Consider the following 26032-nt stretch of genomic DNA (forward strand, 5'->3'; position numbering starts at 1 on the left):
TTAAGTAGCCTAAATATTTAGTCAACCTGATGCTATTCTAAAGCCATATTAAGCTACCTTATTTTTTTCAGATTACAAAAGAAGACATATAAAAAAATGCTTGCACTTGTCCATTTAATGAATTGTAAACTTCTTCAATCTCTTTACAAAAAGGATTAAAATGTCATAAAAATTATCCCATGCAACTCGTTCCGTATTCCAAGTGTTCTTAAGGCATACGATAGGGTTTGGCGAGAAACAAATCGAAAATGTAATCTATTAAGCGAAAATCTCTAGTCATTGCATTCGTGTATTTATATGCGTTTTTAGTTTATAGTTCATTTGCATGTATAGTTAATGCCGGCACGCCTAGGAAAATTTTGAAACATCAAAACAAATAAAATTATGACTTGAAATACAATTTCTTTACTGAGGTGACTATATCTGTTCTGAGACAGTCAAAACCGCTTAGAATGCATCCATCTGTAATCACTAAAAGCTCACTCACTTCAGTTCATCGCGATCTCACGACATAGCGTTAATAAGCTCTCTGCACAATGAATCTCTTATTTACATCTTATCTACACGTTGTTATAATGAGAGGATTCACAAGCTTGCAGAACTCCGCACCTGACAAAAACTCGCTGTTTTGAGTGGTAAGTGAACATTTGACGCTCTCCATAACACAAATACATACTGGTGCATTTACCAAGTATGTTTCGCGAATATCAGACGAGGCCCACTGGTTCCCCGCTTACCTCGCCTATTGGTTAAATCCACCCCTGTAAATGAACTATGGTGGGTTTGTTTCTGAAAGTGCTATCACCTTACAAAACAGATATCTGGGATATTATTTTAGAAATTTGTAGACTTTAACACTTGACACGCAAACTTCAAGACTGGTTAAAAAATGTATTAAAAAAAGCATAGTGTTTGACTAATGGGGCAATGTTTAACATGGGTTTGTATGTAGTTTAACCCCTTCATTTTGTGTTGAGAGGATTTTCTTTTTCCTAAAAATTTTCTCACATGGGACATAACAACCCCCCCCCCCCCCTTTTTTTTTTTTTAAAACCGTTAAAGTAATTCAGTTTCTTATGGTTTTTGACTCGAAAGGTCCCATAAACTGGATTTGTTTTTTTAGTCCAAGCTACCATTTGGACTTATACACACATTTATTCAGCTGAATGAGGACATGCCCAAATAATTTTTATATAAAGGTAATTATAAATACTACAGATTAACTCACACCCTAAGTATATCCCATTTACATTTAATTAAAACAGAAACATTTAATATATGAGACATTAGGATGTCCCCAAAGGGGAATATTTGTCATATTTAGCTCATTTCATGGGGACAGATTTGTCCCCAAAGAGTAGCTAAATAAACACACACATGAATGAAGTGTCATACGAAGTCATAATGCTTCACTATAATGTGTTTTTATAAATTTGTTCAGTGTAAGCACAAATGGTTTTGTCGTGCTCATGCTCTCTGATTTTCACTGAAAGCTTGGTTAGAAATTGAGGGATCAGAAAAGAAAGGAGTGTAGGAAACAAAAGATTGAAAGAGGAGAGTCATGCAGAGAGTGTATTATCTATCAGATATCTGCTGGGGTTATGCTGGGCCAATGTGTGTGTGTGTGTGTGTGTGTGTATGTGTATGTGCAACAGACAGGAACAGTCTGCTTTCTCTGTTCACACACCGATCAAACCAGCATGCCTCCTGGCTCCCACTGACACTTACTCAATGAGTGTGTGTGTGTGTGTGTGTGTTGGAGTGGATATGATTAAGGGTCAGTTTGTGTGTGTGTGTGTGTGTGTTCGTGATGTACCGTGTGAGTAGCCATATGGGGATGTAATGATAATAAAAGCTGTGATGGTAGCTGATGGCCTGCACATCAATACAGCTCAAGAGTTCAACAGATTGCAAAGGAAGTCTTTGGCTATGCTGGGAATGAATGATTAGCTTACAGCATACTGTGCACTATATACTGCACAGTACACTTTTGAGAATAGTTTTTACTTTATCCAGTTTTGTGTAAAATATTTTAACATACACAAGTATACCAATTAATAAATCACAAGCAGTTGATATTACTTCTGGTTTATTCATCAAAGGAAATGTAAGGTCAAGTTGAGTGCATTGTACCGGAGTATATATGAACGATTTTGTAAATGTAGACGGTTGTAGACTGTTTCAGGTGCAAACAGAAATTAATATGTTGTGCACAGTAAAAAAAATAGGCTATAAGTAGTATTGTTATAATCTCTTTTTGGACAAGGGTGCTTCACATTTAAATGTGTGTAAACTTTACCTTTAAGGCCCAAAAAATACTTTATTTAGGTCTGGGAATGCAAACAATTTTTGCCACCCAAGCTTGACTTCAAGGATATTCCAAATAAAATAATCCAAAAGTATTATTAAAAGTAAAATATTTTGGGTTTTTGTTGAGGGAACCAGGGTGATGCAAACTCACGGGTTGGCCTACAAAAACTTTTGTACAAAAACTGTCACCTCAAGCACTGAGAATTTGCTACTGCCAGAGTAACGCAATAACGCAAGTTAAATATGTGCATCAGACCATACGCTTTCAACGCACCTGGCAAACGTTTGCGTTTGCATACTTACTTAGAGTATGTTTCAGGATTTTTGTGTCCAAAAGCAAACAATTTCTGTTTTTTTGTCTCTCTTTCTTTGTAATGTTTTCCCAACAGCAATACAAGTGCAAACACCGTCTAGCATGCGTTTGCTGAAAGGCTGACTGCTAGGAAACGAATCCACACTCAAAGATGCGTCAGCCTAAATGAAATATGTAAACAAGTTGAGACGAGAGAAATATTGTTCATTCATTTAGAGTGGACTTAGGAGCAGTTCGCTTTCCTTTCACATGTCCCTGTCCGATGATGCCATAGTAATAGGAGCAAATCATTACTCATGGTGGTCTCTTTCAGAGACAAAGCCTTGTTTTCGAAAGCTTGAGAAGTTGGATTTTGTCTGTGCAAGTTGCAGATGTTTCATCGCTTCACCGAGTTAGGCAGGTTGGATTATCTGCTTATGTGGTAAAAGGTGTGTGTGTGTGTTCTGGTAAAACTCAGTAGCCAACTAAGATATTAAACAAGTCTTATTTTTGGTGTATCTTTCTTAGTGGTGTAGAAGCTAAGAATTGGATGGTCAACTTAAAGTGTACTTAAAGACTTTCTAAAGTTAAGTGCTTGATCATAATTTAACTGTAGTACATTTAAAGTATATTTTAGTTTATTATAAAGGCGTGTCAGTAAATTCAGCAGTACACTTTAAAAGACAATAGCAGTAATTATGAAATTACATATAAAGATGTACTTTGGTGGGTCAAAATAGCAATGTAAAGTTCAGATAATTGCATTTAATATAAATTGCAACTACAAAAGTGTTCATTTAATTGTAGTTAACATGCAATTAGGTGTCCGAAAATATATTACTTTATTTCTGTAATATGAACTCTTTTCAAAATCATACTAATAAAAATAAAGTGCTAACGTGTACTTCTTCACAAGGGTACTTCTGGAATGAAAAATAAGAGGGCTTGATGATATTAGCCCGAACAGAAAGACATTTGAGAGGCTGAATAAGTTATCGCACTTGATGGAAGATTACAAAGAAGAACTTTTGCGTACAGATGAATTGTTCACAATAAGACCAGCAATGTTTACTGAGAAAGTAAATATGGGCCGTTTTGATCTCCAACTAATCATTTAGACAGCGATTTTGCAAGTGTGTGGCTTTGTACATTCCTAGTAGGAGCATCTGTAGTCCAGGTGTGCTTCAGTAATAAACCATTAGACACACAAACACACGGTCACGCTACAGTACTCGGATTAAATGCTCATCTCTCTTCACTATCTGTTCATCTCCATCCATCTCGTCCTAATTCATGTTTTCCCTTTCATCTCCCCTCTGCCACTCTTTCTCCTTGGCCTCCTTTTTCACCCCCTTTCCATTCGCCATCCCTCCCCCTCCTTTCACCTTCTCTTCTCTTCTCTTCTCTTCTCTTCTCTTCTCTTCTCTTCTCTTCTCTTCTCTTCTCTTCTCTTCTCTTCTCTTCTCTTCTCTTCTCTTCTCTTCTCTTCTCTTTTCCTTAATTAAAGTGTAAGACTAATTGTAGCCTGGGCTGGTCTTCTGTCATTTACCTTTGAGAGAAAGTGAGGATGTGTCTATAATTAAAGAGGTTTGGAGTGCGCACAGGAAACACTCAAGGCATGATATCAGCTCAAGGTCACGTACCACAGTGTGTGATTTACATTCAAGATTCCTGTAAGAAAAAAGATTCCTCAACTAAATATCTCAACTGTTATTCTAAGCTATGAGGTTGAGTAGAGAGTAAATGGAGACTTTTGCATTGGGAAAAATCGTAGTCATTTCAAAATATCGTCTTCAACTTTGCTCAAATCTCGCAAAATACCAAGGTCTGGATACTTTGATTAGAACTTTGAGACATTTCTTATTAAAATCTCTTAGAATTAATTGGGTTTGTTGTCTTATTTTATTTCAGCAGTTTACTGTGTATCAACTATTGTCCTAATCGATTATAATATTTAAATTTTAATGAATCATTTTGAGAACTCTAAGTTTCCCAGCGTTGAAAAGCAACCTCTGAGCAATACAATTTTCCATGGAGCTTTTCTAGACACACACTCATACAGAAGACAGACATAAATGAGACAGAAACGTGAAGCAGACAAACACTCATACTTTATCTGTAGAGGTGAGGTACTTACGAGGCGCTCATACACACGTCTTAACATGCTCAGACACAAATACAGAATCATGTTTAATATTATTCATATTATAAAAGTCAGGATATATCAGAATGTTCTCACACACACACACACACACACACACACACACACACACACACACACTACTGCTCAAACATTTGGGGTCAGTTAGAGTTTTGTTTGCATGGTTTTGGAAGAAAATAATAATTTTATTAAGCAAGGATGATTTAAATTGTTCAAAATTGTCAGAAGGACTTTTATAATGTTACAAAGGATTCTATTTCAAATGCTGTTCTTTTGAAATTTCTGTTCATTAAAGAATCTGGAATTCTCACTGTTTGCACAAAAACATGAAACCACACAGCTGTCTTCAGCACTGATAATAATAAGAAATGTTTCTTGTGCACATGATTTCAGCTTTGCATTTTAGGAATAAATGACTATTTATTGAAATGGAAAACAGTTCTTTCAAATTGTAATAATATTTCAAAATATTACTGTTTATGGTATTTTTGATTGAACATATGCAGCCTTAGTGAGCAGAAGAGACTTATTTCAGAAACATTTTGAATAGTGCTTCTGCATAGTAGTGAACACACCTAGTCAAACCTATGGTTGTCACAAAAGCCTCAAGTTACCTTTTATTTCCTAACACACAGGAATATTATATTGCTCTTTCAAAGATGAGGAGGGATAACGAAGTGCACAATTTCATAGATTCTCCAATCGTTCTCTTAAAATTCCTTAAATAAGTATTGTATAGGCTGGATAAAGTAGCTCATATATAAAGAATTTCTGATATTTTATTGCAGACATGGCATTTTGGCAAAACGTAGTGTAGTTTGAGACATCAAGATCTCTGAAACTCAACACATGAGATTATTAGGGTCTTTTCCTGAAAAATCGACTTGAAGTCACCATTAGCTCTCCATTTAATCTCATTGCTTCAGACACAGCAAAGATGTAAAAGTCTCACTTGTGAATTTGCTTCAGGTTTATCACTGAAGTGCATTTAGGTTAGATTTGTTGTAAGAGCTGTGCGGTACAGAGTGTCTAAACAGGAGCACTACATTAAACAGGTCAAAAAAACAGGCTCGGACAAAAATTGCTCACCAGGAGCCTAATCCATCAGAACAGCAGCCGCTACTGATGATATCAGGCCAGAGACTCACGGACAGATGTGCAGGTGTGTGTGTGTGTGTCAGGTGAGTGATAATGCTGGTGTCAACTTTAGAGTCTCACTGTGTCTAACCTATTTTTTGAGACAAGCTGTAAGGAGAAACACACTTTTTCCTGCCCCATTATAAGTAATGATAGAGTAGACAGCAGGATACAGACCACTGTAATTACATACAGGCACACACACCCCGTAACAGACCATAATCTATCACCACACACACCGTTGTCCTCACAAACCTGGTGTTCATACACACAAACTTCATGGAAATAATTCATACTAGCAAGAAAAGAAATAACAAAAAAAACCTGAAGAAATTCAAATAACTTTTTATGCATTCCGACTTTTTACTTGTACTTTTTATTTTCTATTATACAGTTTGTATTTCAAAATACAATATATACAAAACAAAAATGGTACTATTAACTATAAAATCTAAATATAATTCATTATGTATTCACAACAGTGTTGTTTTAATATTACTATTATTATGTTGTATTACTATTATAATTGTTATTCATATTTTGAATGAACCTGATGAACCTTTGAATTTATATTTACAGTTTTCATTTAAATTTTTGTTTAATTTTATTATGTTCCTTTTGTTTTAAATATTACTTTTTATGGTTAATTAACTTTTTTATTTTAGTTTTATTTTTTCCCATTTTTTATTTATGTCCATTTAGAAATTGCTTAAACTAAAAAAATCCTAAACTGAAATGAAAATGAATTTAAAAAATATTTATATTTAATTTTATTTCAGCTTAAATGAACAGCAATGTTGTAGTTTTCTTTAACAATAATACACCTGATTCATATCATATATTGCAGTAGTGAGTTAATAATAGTAATATCAATATTCGTTTTTAATACAGTAATATATATATATATATATATATATATATTACACAAATGAGAGTCTGAGGGGAAAGTAAATTTCATGGAAATCTCAATTAAAAAATAAAATAAAAATAAAAGCAAGCTTCATGTTTTTATGCAACATATAATTTATGGGCAAGACCTGAGCATGTTCTCGTGTTCATGTGTGCATGTGCATTTTAATGTAGATGAGTCTGTAATTAGTTTTCCCTCTGAACTCGGAGCAAAACTCACAGTGGGAAATCACCGTCAGAAATCTGTCCTGTCTCATCCCTCTCTCTCTCGCTCCCTCTTTTTTTCCTCTCATCTCCAAAAGCTCCCGCCCTGTGTCCTCCCTCGCCCGGTACTCTTCCCCTCTCATCCCTCTTTCATCCTCCCCTCCGGCCTCCCGGGCACCACTCGCTTTGATTCTCCGAGCTGGACGGCGGTTATCAGCCGGCCGCAGCCTCTCCACATTAGAGGTGGGAGAGGGATGGAGGGAAGCGCGGAGAGATAAAGAGTGTGACGGGGACATATGGAGTTATTGAGAAGAGAAATGGAAACGGACGGATGGCAAGAAAGGAATGTGAAATTTGAAAGCAGGAAAAGCAAAAGTGATGGGGAGACTAATGAAAGCGAGAAGGAGAAATGTCTGGAAGATGGATGGCGTTAGGGAGGAGTGTGTGGAGGTGTCACTGAGTGAGAAAGAGCACATGCCAGTGTTCTCCCTGAGGCCCTGCATGCTCAAATAACATTTTTTGATTTTTATGTTGAATATTGATTTGATTCTGAGGTGAAAACCAACAACAGGAAGCTTCCAGTTCCCAAGACAAGTTCCGACCCAGATACATACAGATAGAGGCTCACCGGGTGTGCCGCAGTGGTGTACTACTGTACTACTCATACTAGTCTTGCAGTATGTATACTATATCAAACACTATAGAATACCCAAGACGTGTCACTTGTATAGTTTTGAATGGGGAAAAATGCAATGCTCAATATGGCCGCTCAGCCACCGGAAGCCCCGCCTTCTGAATGAAAGAGCCAATCGCTAATCGGTAAATGCCGAAGCCCCGGTTGCTATAGAAACAGAAAAATAAGCTTTTTATAACACTATTTGAGCAAAATAAATATTTATGATACAGTTGTCAAATTTCTTTGGTGATTTCAAATATGAAATTACGATTAGTAAGCTTAGTGAACAGTTTTGGAGAATTTTATATTTCCCCATTCAAAGAGATAGGAGCTGCACTTGCATGCCCGAGAGGCGTTTCAAAGATGGCCGCCGAGACACATGACTTGTCTTAAAGAGACTTTGGCTGTATCCGAAATCACCCCCTACACCCTCAAATAGTGCACTATTTGAGGGGACAGCCATTTTAAGTGGTGTTCGAAACCATAGTGGATGTTCTCGAGTGCACTCATTCAATCCCACAATGCACCACAAAAACGAGTGTACAACCGATGTACACTCAACAGCTAGAGAATCCCCAGAATGCACTGTGAGAGTCGCGCGCCGAATGAATTCCCGCGTTTCGCCAGAAGATGACACCCGCAGCTAAATGATCCATTCATTGATTTTAGAAGCGCTCCTCCACGGCGTAATACAACTATGCAAAAGCGGCAGTCCTTCCGGTGCACTCAGTGTCCGAATTCACTCACTCGTTTTCATTCACTCCTTCAAGTGAACTGTATGAGTGGACTAATGTAGGGAATAGTGAATGAGGGTATAGGGGGCGATTTCGGATACAGCCTTTGACTTTATGCAGTATGCTAATTTTCTGTACACACAAAATTCGGATGAAATACTGCATTTGCTGAATATACAACCAGAGTCTACTTTTTATTTTTTTATTATTAATATATATTATTTGATTGAGTTGCCAAAAGTAAAGACATTTTACATCAGTTTTTTTTTTTAAATGCTTCTAATTGATATATTGAACTATTCAGCCATGCATATATTTGATTTTCTTTTTTTTAACCTCATAATTTTTTTTATCAAAATGTCATAACTGGATCTTCCAGTGAAATGAGAGACTTCTGTCTGGTGACACATGCAGGATTTCTCCAATCACTTAGTCCGCTTAAACCCCTCCTCTTTCCTACAACCGAATACAAGCCAATCAGATAGAACTAAGTCCCTGCCCTACTTTTTTTTTTGGAAAATACATTTCACTCGGATGTACATCACAATACCAAAAGAAAAAAAAAAGTGCTGTTGCTACTTCAAATTCTTTGCGGCTTCAGAAAATTAACATTTTTATTCACAAAATTAAACATTTAACATACTAATGTCATGTATCGGCAATGTAGCATACACAATTTTGAAATTGATGACTATTTTACATTATTGTTTTCTGTTAGACATTATAAAATATATACTGCACAGTGCGTAATATCCATTCAGAACATAACCAGTGTTCTCCCTAAGGCCATCTGCGCTTAAATAACGTCTTTTTCTTCATGCCATTGATGCTTTTCTGAGGTATAAACCCACATAAAGCTTCCAGTCCCCAAGACAAGTCTCAACCCAGATACATGCAGACAGAAACACATCGATTCCATCTCTGTATGCTAAACTCTTAACACTCATGGGAAAAGCACATGCAAAAAAAAAAAAAGCAATAAAGGTGTTCCTCCTTAGAGACAAGGATAAGAAAGGAGTTTGATCAAATAATGGCAGGAGGGAGAAAGAAATATATTCTGTGGTAGTATTTTTAGATCAAAGGATCTTTGTGATTGGAGCCGGTTTGAACCGAGCGGTGGCTTCGGGTGGTCACATGACCAGCGCAGCACCCATAGCAAGAACCCCAGGGCCAGATATGTGCACGGAAGTCTGGAGGGGGTGACTGAATGAATGCCTGATTAAAACCCATCACCACCATCAATAAGTAATGACCAACAGCCAGTTCAAGCAAAAATGCAATCAAGAGCAGAGAGAGAGAGAGAGAGAGTGGAAATGGATGAAAGGAAGGATGTTTCACTGGAAATTAAATGACCATCATTCACCGCTGGGTTGAAACTCTATATAGTGATTTTGTATCATCGCTGTATATGTGTGCGAGTGTAAAATTAGGCTGTGCCCTTGTTCCCATGTCCGTCGATTTCCCTGTGGGATACTGCAGCTATGCAAGTCGGTATGAGAGGGAAAAAAGCCCATAGTTTCTAGATTTGTTTTTGCCAAAGCTTCTGCTGGCCATGATTTGACAACCAAACCATCGAACTTCAGGGAACTTCCCTTGCCCTCTGTGCGCTCGGAGGAAAAATGTCATTTCTCAGATGTTGCCGTGTCATACCGTGCTGAAAAAACAGCAGATCTGCATGAATTTCCATGGGTTTTAATGGTCGCTGCTGCTTTTGCTAGTGGACCAGCAAAAACAAATGTTGTGGTGAAGCTGAGGACTGAGGAAATCTTGCTTTTGAAACCACAGTTAAAAAGCATCATGAGGACTCTATGTAATATTGAAAAACACACTACAGTCGACACTATAATTCTTTATTTTACAGGTGCTTTAGTAGGATAATCAACATATCAAAATAGGTGTACTAAAGCATGACAAAAGATGATTTAAAATGTACTTGAAACGTTATTAACATTATTACTTTCTAATGGATAGTGCACCCAAAAATGAAATTTAATCATTTACTCACCCTTAATTTGTTACAAATCTGTATGAATTTCTTTCTTCTGCTGAACAAAAAATAAGATATTTTGAGGAATGTTGATGGTAGCCATTGACTTCCATAGTATTTTTGTTCACACCATGGGAGTAAATGGGGACCAACAACTTTTTGGTTACCCACATTCTTCAAAATATCTTCTTTTTTGGGTGAACTATCCCTTTAAGTGTGTTAAGAAACCATAATGAAAGTATATCTCTTTAAGTACTGTTAAGTGGCCTTTTACTTTATTAATATTATATTATCTATAAGTACAGTTCTTGTAAATATACTTTTACTTATATACATTTAAGATTATACTACAAGAGCACATATAATACAATTAAAATAAAAAATCCAAACCTGTATATGTGTCTTCTTTTTTAACAAAAAAAAAGAAGAATGTTGGTAACTAAACAGTTTGATGGTCCCCATTGAAAAAAATAGTATGGAAGTCCTTGGCTACCTGTTTGGTTACCAGCATTTTTTAGAATATCTTATTTCTAAAAAATATACTTTTAAGATTTAAAGTACACTACAAGTACACATTCAAGTGCACTTCTTTCACAACTGGCGATATTAAAGATTGTGATCTAATTTTTTATTGATTTATTCATTTCTAACAAACCGCTCTCTCTAACGTGTGTTTGACAGAAGTCCTGATGAATACAAAGACCGAGACATCAGATCTGAAGTGGACAACATACTCTCGCTCTAAGCCTGAGGTGAGACCTGCAGCTCCAGCGTCTGACCCTACATATAGAGCAAAAGCTCAGTACAGACTGTATATTATCACAGCTGATCTCCACTAACCGGTCGGTCTTCATGTGTCGTCTCTATGTGCAGTGGGAGGAGGTCAGCGGTCTAGATGAGGAGAACAACAGCGTGAGGACCTATCAGATCTGCCAGGCTGACGGCTCGTCCAGTCACTGGCTTCGCAGTAAGCTCATCGATCGGCGAGGGGCGTCGCAGGTGTACGTGGAGCTGCTCTTCACCATGATCGAATGCTCATCGCGGAGCACGCACCACCGATCCTGCAAAGAGACCTTCAACCTTTACTACTACCAGAGCGACACAGATGATGCCACAGCAACCCACCCAGCATGGATGGAGAACCCCTATACTAAGGTGCACACATGCAGACAATCACTCGAATATGCATGGAAAATTAGATATGTTATTAATGTTACTGAAAGGAAAATTTGATAGATTTTAGGTATATATAAATTAATATCTAATAATGTTTATCCTTATTTAATTTAGTAAATAAGCTTTCCATTGATGCATCTGAGGGAGTCTGAGGGTGCGTCTTTAAAATTGTCCAAATTAAGCTCTTAGCAATGCATATTACTAATAAAAAATTAGGTTTTGATATATTTATGGTTGAAAATTTACAAAATATCTTCATGGAACATGATCTTTAGTTAATATCCTAATGATTTTTGGCATAAAAGAAAAATCTATCATTTTGACCCATACAATGTATTGGCTATTGCTACAAATATACCCCAACGACTTAAGACTGGTTTTGTGGTCCAGGGTCACAAATATTTTTTCATATGTTAGTCAACACGTCAAAATACGTGTATTTCTTTAAAGCATGACAAAAAAATGAATTAAAATATACTTAAAAAAAATTTGATATATTTAGAAAGCTTGCTTAATTATGAAAGTGTATTCTAAGTACACAATTGGCCTTTTATTTCATTAATATCATAGTATATTAAGTACTTAAAAAAATACTTTGAAGTACATTACAAATGCACATTCAGTGCACTTCTATTTATTTTCAGGGTACTGTGAAATTGTAACTTTATAAAGAGATCACATTGAGATTTCTGATCTGAGTACAGTTTGAGATATTGAAAATGAAAATCTCTAGAGATGATGTGAGATCAAGAAAAAGCCTCAATTTTCTCTCCATTTAATCTCAGTCTTGGAAATATGAGGTCTGTTGAGGAGTTCTCATTTAGTCTCATTGCTGTCTCATAGGAAAACTCAAAACGTAAAAGATCACCTTTGAGATTTTTCTCTTTTATGGATCTCACCAGTTTTTGCTGTTTATCTGTTTCCATTAGGTGGACACGGTGGCCGCGGACTTCCTGCTGCGTAAAGGTGGAGAGAAGAAATTTAATGTCAAAACGCTGCGTTTGGGCCCTTTGACCAAACAAGGATTCTACTTGGCGTTCCACGCCCAGGGCGCATGCATGGCCCTTCTATCCGTGCGCGTCTTCTTTAAGAAGTGTCCGGCTCTCACACGCTCACTATCCGTCTTCCCGGAGACAGTTCCACGCTCGCTGGTCCAGGAGGCAGTGGGCCAGTGTGTGGCCAACGCAGCGCAGCCTGGACCCAATCCCAGACCGCCCAAGATGTTCTGTGGAGAAGATGGACAGTGGGTGGACCAGCCCACCACCACCTGCACTTGCCTGCCGGGCTTCGAGGCCAGCCATGGAGACCTGGAATGTAGAGGTGAGTGAGAATAGAACGGGCTTCTGTGAAACTAATTGGAGCTCTCTGTGAAGGCGATGAGCTGGAGCCAAAAATACAGCCAAATTTCAGTTAAATTAAACAACGCTGAAAAATTCTTTGAAGTATCTTACATTGCTATTTAAATATCACAGAATATTATACACTCATTACATCAGATTCTGATGTGCTTAATATATTGATACAGTAAAAACAATAATATTGTGAAATTACTATTTTATTACTATTTTAAACATCTAAAAAAAGTAGAGCGATAAAATAGAGTATAAACTATTACCATCTGATGATTAAAAAAGTGGAGCATCTGTTAACTAACATTAAATACTGTTGTTTTACATTTTTAACACAGTTCGATTAAATAATGAAACAAGATATCAAATAAATTCACCGAAGATATAAATATATATTCAGTTTGTCCCATAGAAAATAGAAGGTCAGGTTGAGCACACTGCATTGTGGATAGAGTATTAAACACAGTGTGCTGTGGTTCAATGATACACATTTTGACAAATGTAGCTGGTCAGCTGGGTTTTCCATGCATACAAAACAGTTTCTTACTGTGCCCAGTATGCAGCAGAAAGCAAACCATTCAGAACATAAACTTCCATCTTTATACTTACTATCAAAAATGTATGTATGAACCTGAGATACTGTCGAGTACAGAATATTTTGCACCCACACACACACGCAAAAATACCGCTATTCTACCTTAAGAGTAAGTCTTGAGGACATTTATACTGACAACGGCTGCAACTTCAACACTGACAAGAGCCCGGAGAGACAGTAAAGGACAGATGGGACTGAATTAGACAAAGACTGTGATACTTGAGAAGGAGGGAAAACACTGACTGAACGCAAGGCAGAGCGAGAGAGGTGAGATGAAGGTCTCACAGAAAAGCCGTTCAGACGTGAAGAAAGAGACAGGAAGTGGAGACGCTTGCAGTGGAGTGATCAGGAGAGAGGATTACGGTGTATTTCATCAGTGTCCTACGGCTGGACACATTTTCATTCGCTATTACATCTGGGGTGCATTTACATTTCTGCATATATCAGACACTTTTATCCAAAGTGACTTTAGCTGGTGCACACGGTACACGTCTGGCCACAGTACTGTCATTTCAGACAAATTGCAAAAGGCTTCTTTTTATCAAAGGGCAAAATGACCAGTCTTTGATCGTTTAATGTGACATGCTCACAGATGACAGATTAATTGCCTTTCTGATAAATGTTAGTCTTCAATGTGTCTGATATTGTGGGTTACAAGACCTCCAGTGTGATTGTGTTTATGACTGCTATCTTTTGAAGAATGAATAAGACCACTGCGACACAGATTAGACATGTTAGAACGTTTGGGATTGGTTTAATTAAAAATCTTATTTTTATTTTATTTATTTTTAATGTTGTTGGAAGAAGTCTCTCAAAGGCTGCATTTAAGTGCAGTAAAAATAATATTGTAAAATATTATTACAATTTAAAATAATCGTTTTCCATAAATGTAGTTTATGTCTGTGATCAAAGCTTCATTTTCTGCATGATTACTCCAGTCTTCAGTGTCACATGATCCTTCAGAAATCATTCTTATATGCTAATATACTGCTCAAGAAACATGTATTATTATTATCAATGTTGAAAATAGTTGTGCTTCTATATCCAGATTCTGAGATGAGATGAGAACGTTCAAAAGAAAATAAATTAGAAATACTTTGTAACATTATAAATGTGTCCTTACTGAATAAAAGTATTAATTTTGTTATTAAAAAAAGAAAATGGGTCCCCAAGCTTTTGAAATAATGTAAATATATGCTTATGATTGTGACAGAAAATAATTTCAACTTGTGCCTCAGTTTGTAAAGAAGGCACATTTACATTCATTAATTTACAATGGAAGCCTAGTAGGCAATTATACAGCTCCGGAAATAAATATACATAAATTATTTAATTTTTGTTGTTTCAAAAGTGGAACTAAAACAAAAACAGGAATAATTGTAATGCAGCTAGGTTCATCTGTTCATCATCTTCAAACTGACAATACAACTTCATGCCCATAAAACAAAACTCATTTTTAAACCCCCAGGCTTGGATTCCATTGTAAGTTCATGGCTACAACCACCTTTTCCTTCATTTTTACAATGCTCAGTGTCTCAAAATGATTTTCTGTGGTAAACGGCAGCATATGTTGCATGTGTGTAGGTTGACCTGGAAAAGGATTTACCCGGGAAAATTCATTTAAGGACAGGACTGATCTACTTTAATTCATGTCATCGCCATCTCTCAGTGGAGTGGATCAGTCCAAATCCTCCCAGTTTTCAAATATGACTTCAGCCCTTTAATGAAGTTTTTTTTAAATGGGTGGGGTGTGTGTGTGCGTGAGTGAGTGTTAAAGGCTGTACTTGTCTGTTAAACACTGCAGCTGTGCTTTCTGTGGGCGTGAACCCCTGGAGTTCACACACACACACTCAATGACTTACTCAGCATTCATCCACTCAAACACACTACATCTGCTGTTCATCCCTTTCTTTCACACACCCACACACACAAAGGCAGCGCAAAGCCATAATAGTGGCGCCTGCGGGCAGGGATGTGTCCAGTACAAAGGCACTCTAATGACATGACCAATTAGGTATGGGCAGAGAGAGAAAGAGAAACAAAGAAAAACAGAAAAAAAGAGAATCCTGCAGTTTATCGGGCAGGTGAAAGGCCGAATTGAAAGTTTGACGTCACGGGGTCACAGGTGAAGGACTGTGAGCCCAGACAAGACGTGTAGGTGTGGTGAACGTTACTAATGACTCAAATTAACCACATGCAGATTCACACATGTACTATCTCTTCTTGTTAAATGTGAAACTACTGCGGTAGAATCAGTGCTGGTATGGCACAGTATAAAAGTTTGGAGATGGTAAGACTTTTAGCTGTTTTTGAAAGAAGACTCTTCTGCTCACCATGGCTGCATTTATTGGATCAAAAATAAAGTGAAAACAGTAATGTTGTGAAATATTTTTACAATTTAAAATAGCTCTTTTCTATTTGAAAATATTTGAAAATGTAATTTTATTCCTGTGAATCAAAGCTGAAACTACTGAACAGCAGTGTAGTAGTGTTTTTGTTAACTTAAAACCATGATGCATAATGCATTATATAGGTATTCATAAGGTGCAACAAAGAATAGATAAGTATTATAATTGTAGATCACGCAATGCATTAAAAGATGATCGCAACGGATAATTAATTCATTAAAACTATATATGCCTGTGTTTTCAATAATCACATTAATATTATCATACACTTCTCAGAATACATTTTCTAGCTTTATTAAGATGGAATTAGTTTTCTAAATAATATTTAATAAAGCTGGATGCTTGTAATTTGCTGCACATATTTTGATGGGTTTGGACTCTTTGTAGTTGCTACTGTTGCTACTGGAGTTTCTGTTGTCTAGATCTGGGCATTATAGACAATCATGTGTTCTGAATGTGAGCCTCGTTAAACCTAATTAATTAATTATGCAATTTACAATTATGTGTATAATTAAGGAAAGGAATGAAATAAGATAAGGATCGTACCTGACGCTGCTCTGAGCGGTTTCAGCGATCACACACGCTGTATTGATGTAATTTACTTTTAACGTCAGCGGGACTGCCAGCAGTGCTCACAGGACCACCAACCCAGAAAGTTTACAAAAAATGGTTCTCCAGGCAGTTTACCAAGAAAATTAGCTTTAGTTATAGTATTCAACAAAGGTTTAAAATAAATGAGGAGCAGAGTTGTGAAAACAATAACATAGCGCAATCACAGACATTCCTATCTGGACAAGATTAGTTTTCTCTGAGGACCCTCTGGTAATAAAAAAAAACACACAAGTAATTTGCTCAGTAATATTTTCCCGAGGTGGTGCAAGAAAAACAGATATGTTCAATTTGGATGGGATTAAAATCAGTGTGTGTCTATGAAAATTTGCCTTGAGCAAAGGTACACAGAAGTTACATGCACTACCATTCACTAAGATTTAAGGTCATTAGTTTTTGTTTGTTTTTTATTCAGCAAGGATGCAATGAATTGACAAGAAGTGACAGTAAAGTAATCAACAATATTATTTTTTCAAATAAATGCAGTTCTTTTGAACTTTCTGTGCATCAAAGATTTCTGAAATAAATGGTTAAAAAAATATGAAGGAGCACAACAGTATTTAACATTTCTTGAATCGTATTATTAGAATGATTTCTGAAGGATCTTGTGACACTGAAGACTTGGAGTAAGACATAAATTCATAAATAAAACATAAATTCCGTTTTAAAATATATTCACATAGAAAACTTATTTTCACAATATTTCACATTAGTACTGTTTTTACTATATTTTTGATCAAATAAATGCAGCATTGGTGAGACTTCTTTAATACAAAGAAAAAAATTGTACCATTTCAAAATTCTGAACGATAGTGTACAATTTTGTTTACAAATGGTACAGATTCACAATTATTACATTTCTTAATCTGTCCATCCATAGTACACATCCTCAACAAGAAACACTGATATGGATGTCAACAGTAATATCTTTTTTGTGTCTGTAAAACCACCAGAGGCCTGAAGATCTTTATCCTTCAGCGAGTAAATTCACAGACTTTCATTATGGAAACGTCTCAAATGACAAACACACACACAAACCAATGTAAAGCCGCTTTAACAAGGAAGATAATTCAGACCACATGTTTTGGTCTGAGTGAAACTGATGTTAATCAAATCCAGATGTGTTTCCATCAGTACGGGGGTTGTGGAGAACTGATTATGAAATTAAACTGGTCAGGGAAGCTTGTCTGTAAACCCGTTTTTTCCTGTCTCATGAGACCCTGCATTACTCGTTCATACGTGTGTGTGTGTGTGTGTGTGTCTGTATGTGTGTAGTATTGTGTGTATGTCACGTCAGAGAAAAGACCACTAAAGTTTCATGAGTGACCTGCATGCATGTGGGTTTTATCTACTGAAAGTGTGTGTTTGTGCAAGGCTATAATCAAGTGATTGAGAAGCTAAACATGCAGAAGAACATGATCATATTTCATATCATACACCGGAGATTGCCACACAGAGATTCAGAAGCGGTTTAAATCCTGAATCAAACTATCATCAACTGAAATGGACACCGGCGCATGTTTAGATTTGTTGTCTAAATGATTGTTTAAATGTTGACGCAAAAGGACAAATGAGGTCTGTGCTTAAGACAGCAAGCTCCTGAGAGAGAGAGGACAGAATGTGTGTGTGTGTTTATTTGATGGGAAAGTGTGTTTGTTTAATGATAATACAGCACTCATTCCCACAAAACCTGTTGTTTCTCTGTTGTACTGAAAAGACTATGGTGGTCCAGACTGGTTAATGCTGGTTTAACTAGCAAACTAATATAGCCAGGTGACAATTAGCAGGTTAAGCTCATGACTAGCATCCAAAACACAACATACCCTACTGTTTTGTATGTAACTCTTTGTCTCATTCTCTTTGTCCAGCGTGTCCTGTGGGTCATTTTAAAATTGGATCTGGTCCTGGCCCGTGTTCTGTGTGTCCTGACTCCAGTCACACAGGAGAGACGGGATCTACCTCCTGTGTGTGTCGCCCCGGTTTTTATCGTGCCCCTACCGACAGTCCAGATACACCCTGCACACGTGAGTACAGCTCCTTTCCCTCAACCATATAAAGATCATATTTGATCTGCAAATTTATAAGGCCTCTTAATTATTAACATGATCAAAACTGAAAAAACATGTTTTACATAATCTACTACGACTTCAATCTATCATGATTCAAATGTCTTTTTACTGTGACATCTTTATCGATTTTTATGAAGCAAGTGTAAGAATAAATTTCATATACTTGGCAATATTTCAAGATTAACATTTCCTGAAGCAACTTTCATTTTTAGATGTTAAAATGTAAGTATCAAACACAGGCCTTTGAGGAACTTTTCTTAGTTTGTCTCTCAATCAACATTGCATTATATGTTTTACCCCTCACTAAAATCTTCAGAGATTTGACAATAAAACTATGCATTTAAACATCATCTTACTATTATTTGGAAATAAAGATATTTCCATACATTTTATGTAAGTAGTCTGTTATACTAAAGATCTCATTGATTTACATTACAAGCTATCAGAATTTCGTCTTCCGTTTTGGCCACATAAATGTCAGCGTTTGCACCAAATTGCATGTTTTTGCTCAGTTTGGGCCTCTGAATAAAACCGAGGTGATTTGTTTACTCATATGAGCTCCATGAAATAAGCCATAAAAGCCTGATGCATCAAATATGCTACTCAGCAAAAAACTCATGCAAATAAACCTTTCCATTTCAGAAAATTAGATTTTTCATGCCTATACATGGTTAAACTTCCCTCTCTTTGTCTTCTTCTAATTCCGTACTAATCTGCTTTCCCACTTCTTGTGGTCTACATTGACTGTTCTGGTTTTTATGTTGCATTCTGGGTATTACAGATATGTCATGCAGATGAATGAACTGTGGCCATAATTCAAACGCCCTGTGCTTGTTGTCCTTGTCAGGTCCGCCCTCGTCCCCGCGCAACCCTGTTCCCCAGGTCAATGACACCTCTCTCACTCTGGAATGGAGTGAACCGTTAGACAGCGGGGGCCGTTCGGACCTCTCCTACAGCGTGGAATGTCGAATGTGCTCGGCCCCCGGGGGGCCCTGCATGCCATGTGGGGACGGTGTGAATTACCGCCCATCCCAAGCTGGGATCCAGGGCCGGCGTGTGAGCATTTGGGGTCTCCGACCTCACACCACCTACAGCTTTACCGTGATGGCCCTCAACGGGGTCTCTCCTCTGAGTCAGCAGGGGCCCGCGGGAGATACCATCAACATCACCACCAGCCCCAACGGTGAGACAGAGAGACAGTGAAGGTGCATAGGAATGAAAGTTGTTGTTTTAGTTGAGTGTGTTAATTGCTTGTGTGTGTTGTGTAGTTCCTGTACTGGTGTCGGGTTTGAGGAAGGTCACAGCCACAGAATCCAGTCTGACGCTGCACTGGAACACACCGACCCAATCACACTACAGGATACTACAGTACCAGCTACGCTACTGTGAGAAGGTAAACTACTACACTATACAACACTGTACAACATTACACCATACTAGCTTAATTTTATTGAATGTGCACTTACAGTCTTAATGGTATATCTTTCAAAAACTATATTTGCGGATAATATAGTATTATTGAAATAAAAGGCCACTTAAGTATACTTAAAGAGAGAAATTTTCTTAACACACTGAAGTACACTTATAGTAGCCTACATTTTAAATCATAAATTTTTTTTGTATAATTATTTTGATCTGTTGACTACTAAAATGGAACTTAATTACAAATGTTTAATTACACATGCATTTCAATACAGAACATTCAAGTTTCAATAGAAATAACATTAAAATATACTGTAGTTTACCATAAATGCGACTGGGAGAAGAAAAAAAAACTACTACACTATACAAGAAGTCTATACTACACTATACAACACTACACCATACTAGAAGTGTACTTAACTGTATTGAATGTGTACTTAAGACCGTTGGAAAGTCTATATCTTAATCTATTCTATTCAGTTTTGAAATCTAAAAGTTTGTATTTAAAAAAAAAACGACACTTTTAAAAAGTGTCAAATTAAAGTACGTAAATCATTGTTTTAATAATATGTTGTTAAACTGTAGTGTGTAATTCAATATTGCATTTAAATTTAATACATTTTAAATGTACCAAAATGCATCATCTTTATTTTAAATGTGTACTTATATATTTATATACACAATATGCAAGTTTCAACAAAAATGACATTAAAGTGTGTTTAAGTTCACCATAAATTCTTGTCATTGCATTTGGCAGCAAAGGCAGTAATTATGAGTTTTACATACAAAGATGTACTTAAGTCTTTCGAAGTGTGTCAAAAAGTACTCTTAAGTTCAGCTAATTGTATTTAATAAAAATTTTAAACTAATGCATTTTTATTTAATTGCAATTAACATTTAATTTACTGTCCAAAAGATTACATTCAGGTTGCACTTATGTATATTCATTTAAATAAAATTTTAAAAAGTAACAGCAATACATATTAACATATAGCAATCCATATTAAGTAATAAAAATAAGTGTTTTACTTACACACTTTACCTCTTGGTTACAGAAAAAAGTGCACACAGCATTTACTAAGGAAAATGTGATTTCTCATCACTTTAATTCATAATTTTTTTAACTCCATTTCTCTGCTCACTTCTCTATTTTTATGGCCTCTCTCTATTTCCCTGTCTCCATCCTACCCACTCGTTCCATCTTTTTCTCAGTGCTTGTGTGTTATTTATCGCTCTCTGTGGCACAGCTGCTCACTGTTTACACTACAGACCTGCCAGACTAATTAACAATTAATACATTCAAACAGCTCAGAAATGGTACGTGAAGAATCAATCAAATGGTTTTAATGGAAAATACTGGTGTTTGTTCTTTTGATAGGAGCGCGGCTCTGAGGAGAACTCCTGTCATTTTATGGAGAGTAATATCAACGAGGTCGTATTGAGCGACATGCGCAGGGCGACACAGTACGAAGTTCAGGTCCGCGCTCGCACCTTGGGCGGCTATGGCAGCTTCAGTCAAGCTGTCGTCTTTCGGACCCTGCCTGACGGTAAGAAAAGTTGTGGTCAGAGGCGCCAGTTCAGTGTTGTGGTAATTTATTAGCGCCCAACTTTTTGTGCCCCAGAGTTTTGTTTGAGAAGGCGTTTTATTGATTTTTTTCCTCCTTGTGTAGATCGAAGCCATTTTTTTTTTTTAGATTGTATCGCACCTTTTTCCGTTTTTAAACCATCTCTCTCTCACTCTGGCTGTCTGCCTCTCTCTGTTTACCTAGAAGATGATTCCTCGTCTCCGCTACTTGTTACCGGGATCCTTATAGCCATGGGCATGCTGCTCCTCATCATCGTCATTGCTGCTGCAATCTACTGTATAAGGTACAACAAGAGACCAACAAGAAAAAGAGAGTGTGAGGTTGTTATAATTGGGCCTGCATGGAAACTATGAGCGCAGAAAGCTCAGGAGATTTCCACAGCCGTTATTCACACATCCCCTGTCCATCGCATGCTTGCTTATTAAATACTTTGGCTATTTTAATGCTTTCAGCAAGCACTAATACCAGAAATCTTAGCAGTGTCTAACGAATTTTACCATATTTAAATGTGCTGTTTTCAGTGTTAAGATACTGTCTCTTACCCTGGGTTAATAAGAGGCAACAATAAGTAAGCCTTTTGTAGGTTAATGACCCGAACACTGACTTTGTGACACTTTCACAAAAATTGCATTTCAAATAACATTTATTTTATGTCATGTGCTTCAAATAATAGCATGGGTTTAGGAATACCTCATTTATTGAGTAGTGAATGTTGGGCGTTATATGGGAAACCTGTTCAGAAACAGTCAATGTTTGCTCAAATTATCAATTTAAAAATTAAATTAAATTTAAATTTAAAATTAAGTTTTTAAAAACATTTTTGTTACTTGAAATAAAATTAACACTAACTGAAATAAAACAAAATATAAAAGAACCTTTATTACAGCTAGTTGCCAAAGTAATATTATTACTTTTTGTTTAGTTTAAGTTCTGTAAAAACTACAATTAAATCAACTAAAACTTAATAATAAAAAACTATATTAATATAACAAAAAAATAAAAATAAAATGAAAATAGAAATAGAAAATATTAATATCTAATTAAAATATGAACAAAAAGTATAATATTATATCAATGATACTAAAAACTGACTAAAACTATTTTAAAAATCATTTTCTGTAATTAAAGCTAAATAAAATGCAAAAATTTGATTATAAAACAAACTTGCAGCAAAAAATTTGACATATCTAATCAATTAACTGAAATAAAATCATTTTATGTAGAAAATTTAAAATGACTAAAACTGAAATAAAAAGAAATATAAAAACGAATAAAAATGACAAAGTACATAAAATTACTAAATCATTTTTTTATAAATATTGTAATAGTATATAAATAATATTGTAATAACACAGTAAATGACACACCTCACCTTTACATCAATTTTGTGTTAATTACACTGATTTTTTCATGCAACCAGAGTGAAAAAAAGGTAATTCTGTGTGTAACTAATTAAATGAAGTGACAATGACTTAATTTGCCTCTAGCCTTTCGTATGCCAGTTTGAGCTGAAAGAACTAATGTAGTCTTCCAAAGTGGTCAGGCTGCCCTAACAGTCATTTCAGCTACATTTGCGGGAACTGTGAGAGAGAGAGAGAGAGAGAGAAGAGAGGAGAAAGGGGAAGTGGAGACAGGATGCAGTAGTCCCTCCCCAGGCTCCACAGGCCAAATCAGCAGAACAATAGTCGTGACCCTGGGGTAGCACACACACACACACACACACTTCTTTAAGTGCAAGTGTACTTACAGAATGAACAAACTTTTTACATTCTTACACTCCAGTGGACACGCAAACTCAGATATTGCTGATAAACAGGACGTATGTATGCCCATGTATGCACAGTTAAGATTAAAGGAGCGTGCCTGTTTAGGGGTTTACATATATTGTTCACAATTGCACACATTACGTATACAAACTTTCACACCCAGTTAAATGGAGAGTCCCTACAATCAATCTCACACACACACACTCACAGCGAGCCTCCGGTCCAGACCTGCCATCAGCACTGGGTGGGACAAACGCGGCTATTTTAGTCCTGGGAAATCAGGGAGAAAGATAGATGTGGAAAATGTGTTGCTATTTCAAAGCTCTGCGGTTCTCAGTTTTATATATATATATATATATATATATATATATATATATACTTTTTTTTTTTTTTTATCGAAGTATTAACTTTTGTTTTAGATGTTTCTCCTAAAATGCCTTAAGATAAACAAAAGTGAATCTGAATCAACTTCTGTGTTTTTAGGGTAACAAAAAAAACTTAATTTTAAAAAATCTTGCACAGTAATACTTCTCAAGCCAATGGATTTCATTTTAAGAATGACTTTTAACCATTGTCTCCCTTTTGTATTTAACCTTAAGTTGCAAACCAATAAGGTTCTCTAAATAATATTTTTGAGCCGTTAGCCAGCGTCTAAAACACAAACAAGGAACAAGAAGGACATTCCGTGAAAAGAGAGAGAAAGAAAATAACAAGAATAACAAGGAAAACGGGCTAGAACAACTTGAGTAATTTAAGATGGTGTTAGAGTATAATACACTATGAAATAAGGACCCAGAGCCTGAGGTGAGAAACAGACACACAAGAAAAGACACAGGAAGAGGAAGAATGGGGTGGAGAAAGGGATTGTGTATGCATTCAATTCATTCTTTGCTCTGAGTAATATGACAACACAGGACAAAAACAAACATGAAACACAACAAGCATAAAGCATCACACTGTGCCCAAACCAGGCATGACAGAACAAGTTTCCAGTGTCAAGTATTTTTCCGCCCTTGCTAAAAAATTACAGATTGCGCACAAAGTTGTCAAAAAAACTGACTCCCAATTGATGCAATCTAACATTAGCATGTGGCTAAGCTAATTGGATTGGATTGGATTCAATTTATTGTCATTGCACATGTAGGTACAAGGCAACGAAATGCAATAGAGAAGAAGAAATACAGCATAACATGAGGAAAGAGAGGAGAAAAAAAAGTGTCCTCGCACTGCGTTCTTGGAAGAGAACGCAGCGCGAGAACAGACAAAAAACCTCAGCATAAAGCACAGTCAACACAGGAACATAACTTGCATAGTAATCCTAGTTCAGACGAAACAGCCATCCGGCCAGCCGCCATTACAGCGCAAACCCACGGACCCGTTAACGCCTGACAGGATGAAGCGACGAAGGCGTGGGATGGGGTTAGGGAGGTGTATGAGTGTGTGTATGTGTAAGTTCGTGTGAGTTCGTATGCCTTGAAATCCGTTTCGCCAGCACTCCAAACCAGTCGACTCAGTTCGCAGGTTGTGATGCGACATAGCAATTGCCATGGAAACGTCCTTGGACAGAGCACAAGCGCCCGACAATAACAAGGTGTTTTTGGGAGGAGGGAATGGAAGAAAGAGCGTCTCCCTGCAGTATTCACCGGAGAGTTGATACCAGAGCGGCCTTGCCAAGCCGTTCTGTTGTGGGAAGCCTGGAAAGAGATAAGATTGTTTTGTCTTAGTGCGAACAGCTGTCTTCCAGTTTCACAGCTAATTCTCATTGTCCATTCTGATCTCCATGTCCGTCGATTTTTCTATCCAAAGCCGAGAGCTTAGCCGTGATTGAATCCATATTGCGGTTAATCGCCTCAGTCTCCGAGGCGACCGCTCTGCCTACAGCCTCAATCATGACGGGCAGCCGTGAGAGGTTTTGGACAGCCAGTCCCGTCTCCTTAATTTTCTGATAATTTAGGGCAACGCCTAATCCAAATAGCAGAAACCCAGTTATCATTGTTCCGAATAAGAAGATGTCTTCAATGTCCTCCACGGAGAGAGCCGCCAGACACACGATCCGCCATCTCTCCCATGCGTCCATCGTGTAGCCAGCAGCAAACGTCCCAGCGGGACATTCCGGTTCTCCAGATCCCGCTTTCCTAGTCGAGAAGATGGTGTCAATTGCATTTAGAGACCAGTTGATCAGATCCATAATTTCGGTTTTGCAAATAGTGCAGCGAGAGTCTCTTAAGAGGACAGGACAATACAAGAGAGCAAGCAGGGAAGTTCAGGAGGGAGGGAGGGAAGAAAAATGCGACCGCCTTCGAACAGAGCCAAACGAGAATGATAATAATAACACAATGCTCACATGGAACACACAATTATTGGGTGATACATTTTACTATTGAATGAAATGCTTTTAGAATCAACATTTATTATTTAATCAGCAAAACCTAAAAGGAGTTTTGTATTTGTCACCAGTGTTTACCATCAAAAGAAGACCTACATATTGGTAATGTTGTGTTTAGATCATACATCAGACACTGACTTGCTTTTCTGTTCACAGGAAGCAAAGTCATTTCAAAGATCCAGAAATGAGTGACAAAAATGGCCAATATCTCATGGGTCAAGGTGAGCACAGCAACACACACACAACATCTTGTAAT

The 26032-nt window shown here is 36.9% G+C and overlaps 1 protein-coding gene across 2 annotated transcripts in view; it reads left to right on the plus strand.

The window, feature by feature from the left end:
* ephb4a (eph receptor B4a) overlaps positions 1-26032 on the plus strand; it is a 39559-nt gene that overhangs the window by 7425 nt on the left and 6102 nt on the right. The window contains exons 2-10 of one of the 2 annotated variants that reach the window (XM_079420269.1): positions 11092-11162; positions 11284-11565; positions 12516-12906; positions 18416-18571; positions 19464-19799; positions 19885-20009; positions 21417-21585; positions 21808-21907; positions 25933-25997. In XM_079420269.1, coding sequence (XP_079276395.1) covers positions 11092-11162; positions 11284-11565; positions 12516-12906; positions 18416-18571; positions 19464-19799; positions 19885-20009; positions 21417-21585; positions 21808-21907; positions 25933-25997 — 1695 coding nt within the window. The remainder of the gene's footprint in view (positions 1-11091; positions 11163-11283; positions 11566-12515; positions 12907-18415; positions 18572-19463; positions 19800-19884; positions 20010-21416; positions 21586-21807; positions 21908-25932; positions 25998-26032) is intronic. The other variant, XM_079420270.1, reaches the window with a different exon arrangement.

The sequence above is a fragment of the Barbus barbus genome (genome assembly GCF_936440315.1).
Source record: "Barbus barbus genome assembly, chromosome: 6".
Lineage (NCBI taxonomy): Eukaryota > Metazoa > Chordata > Actinopteri > Cypriniformes > Cyprinidae > Barbus > Barbus barbus.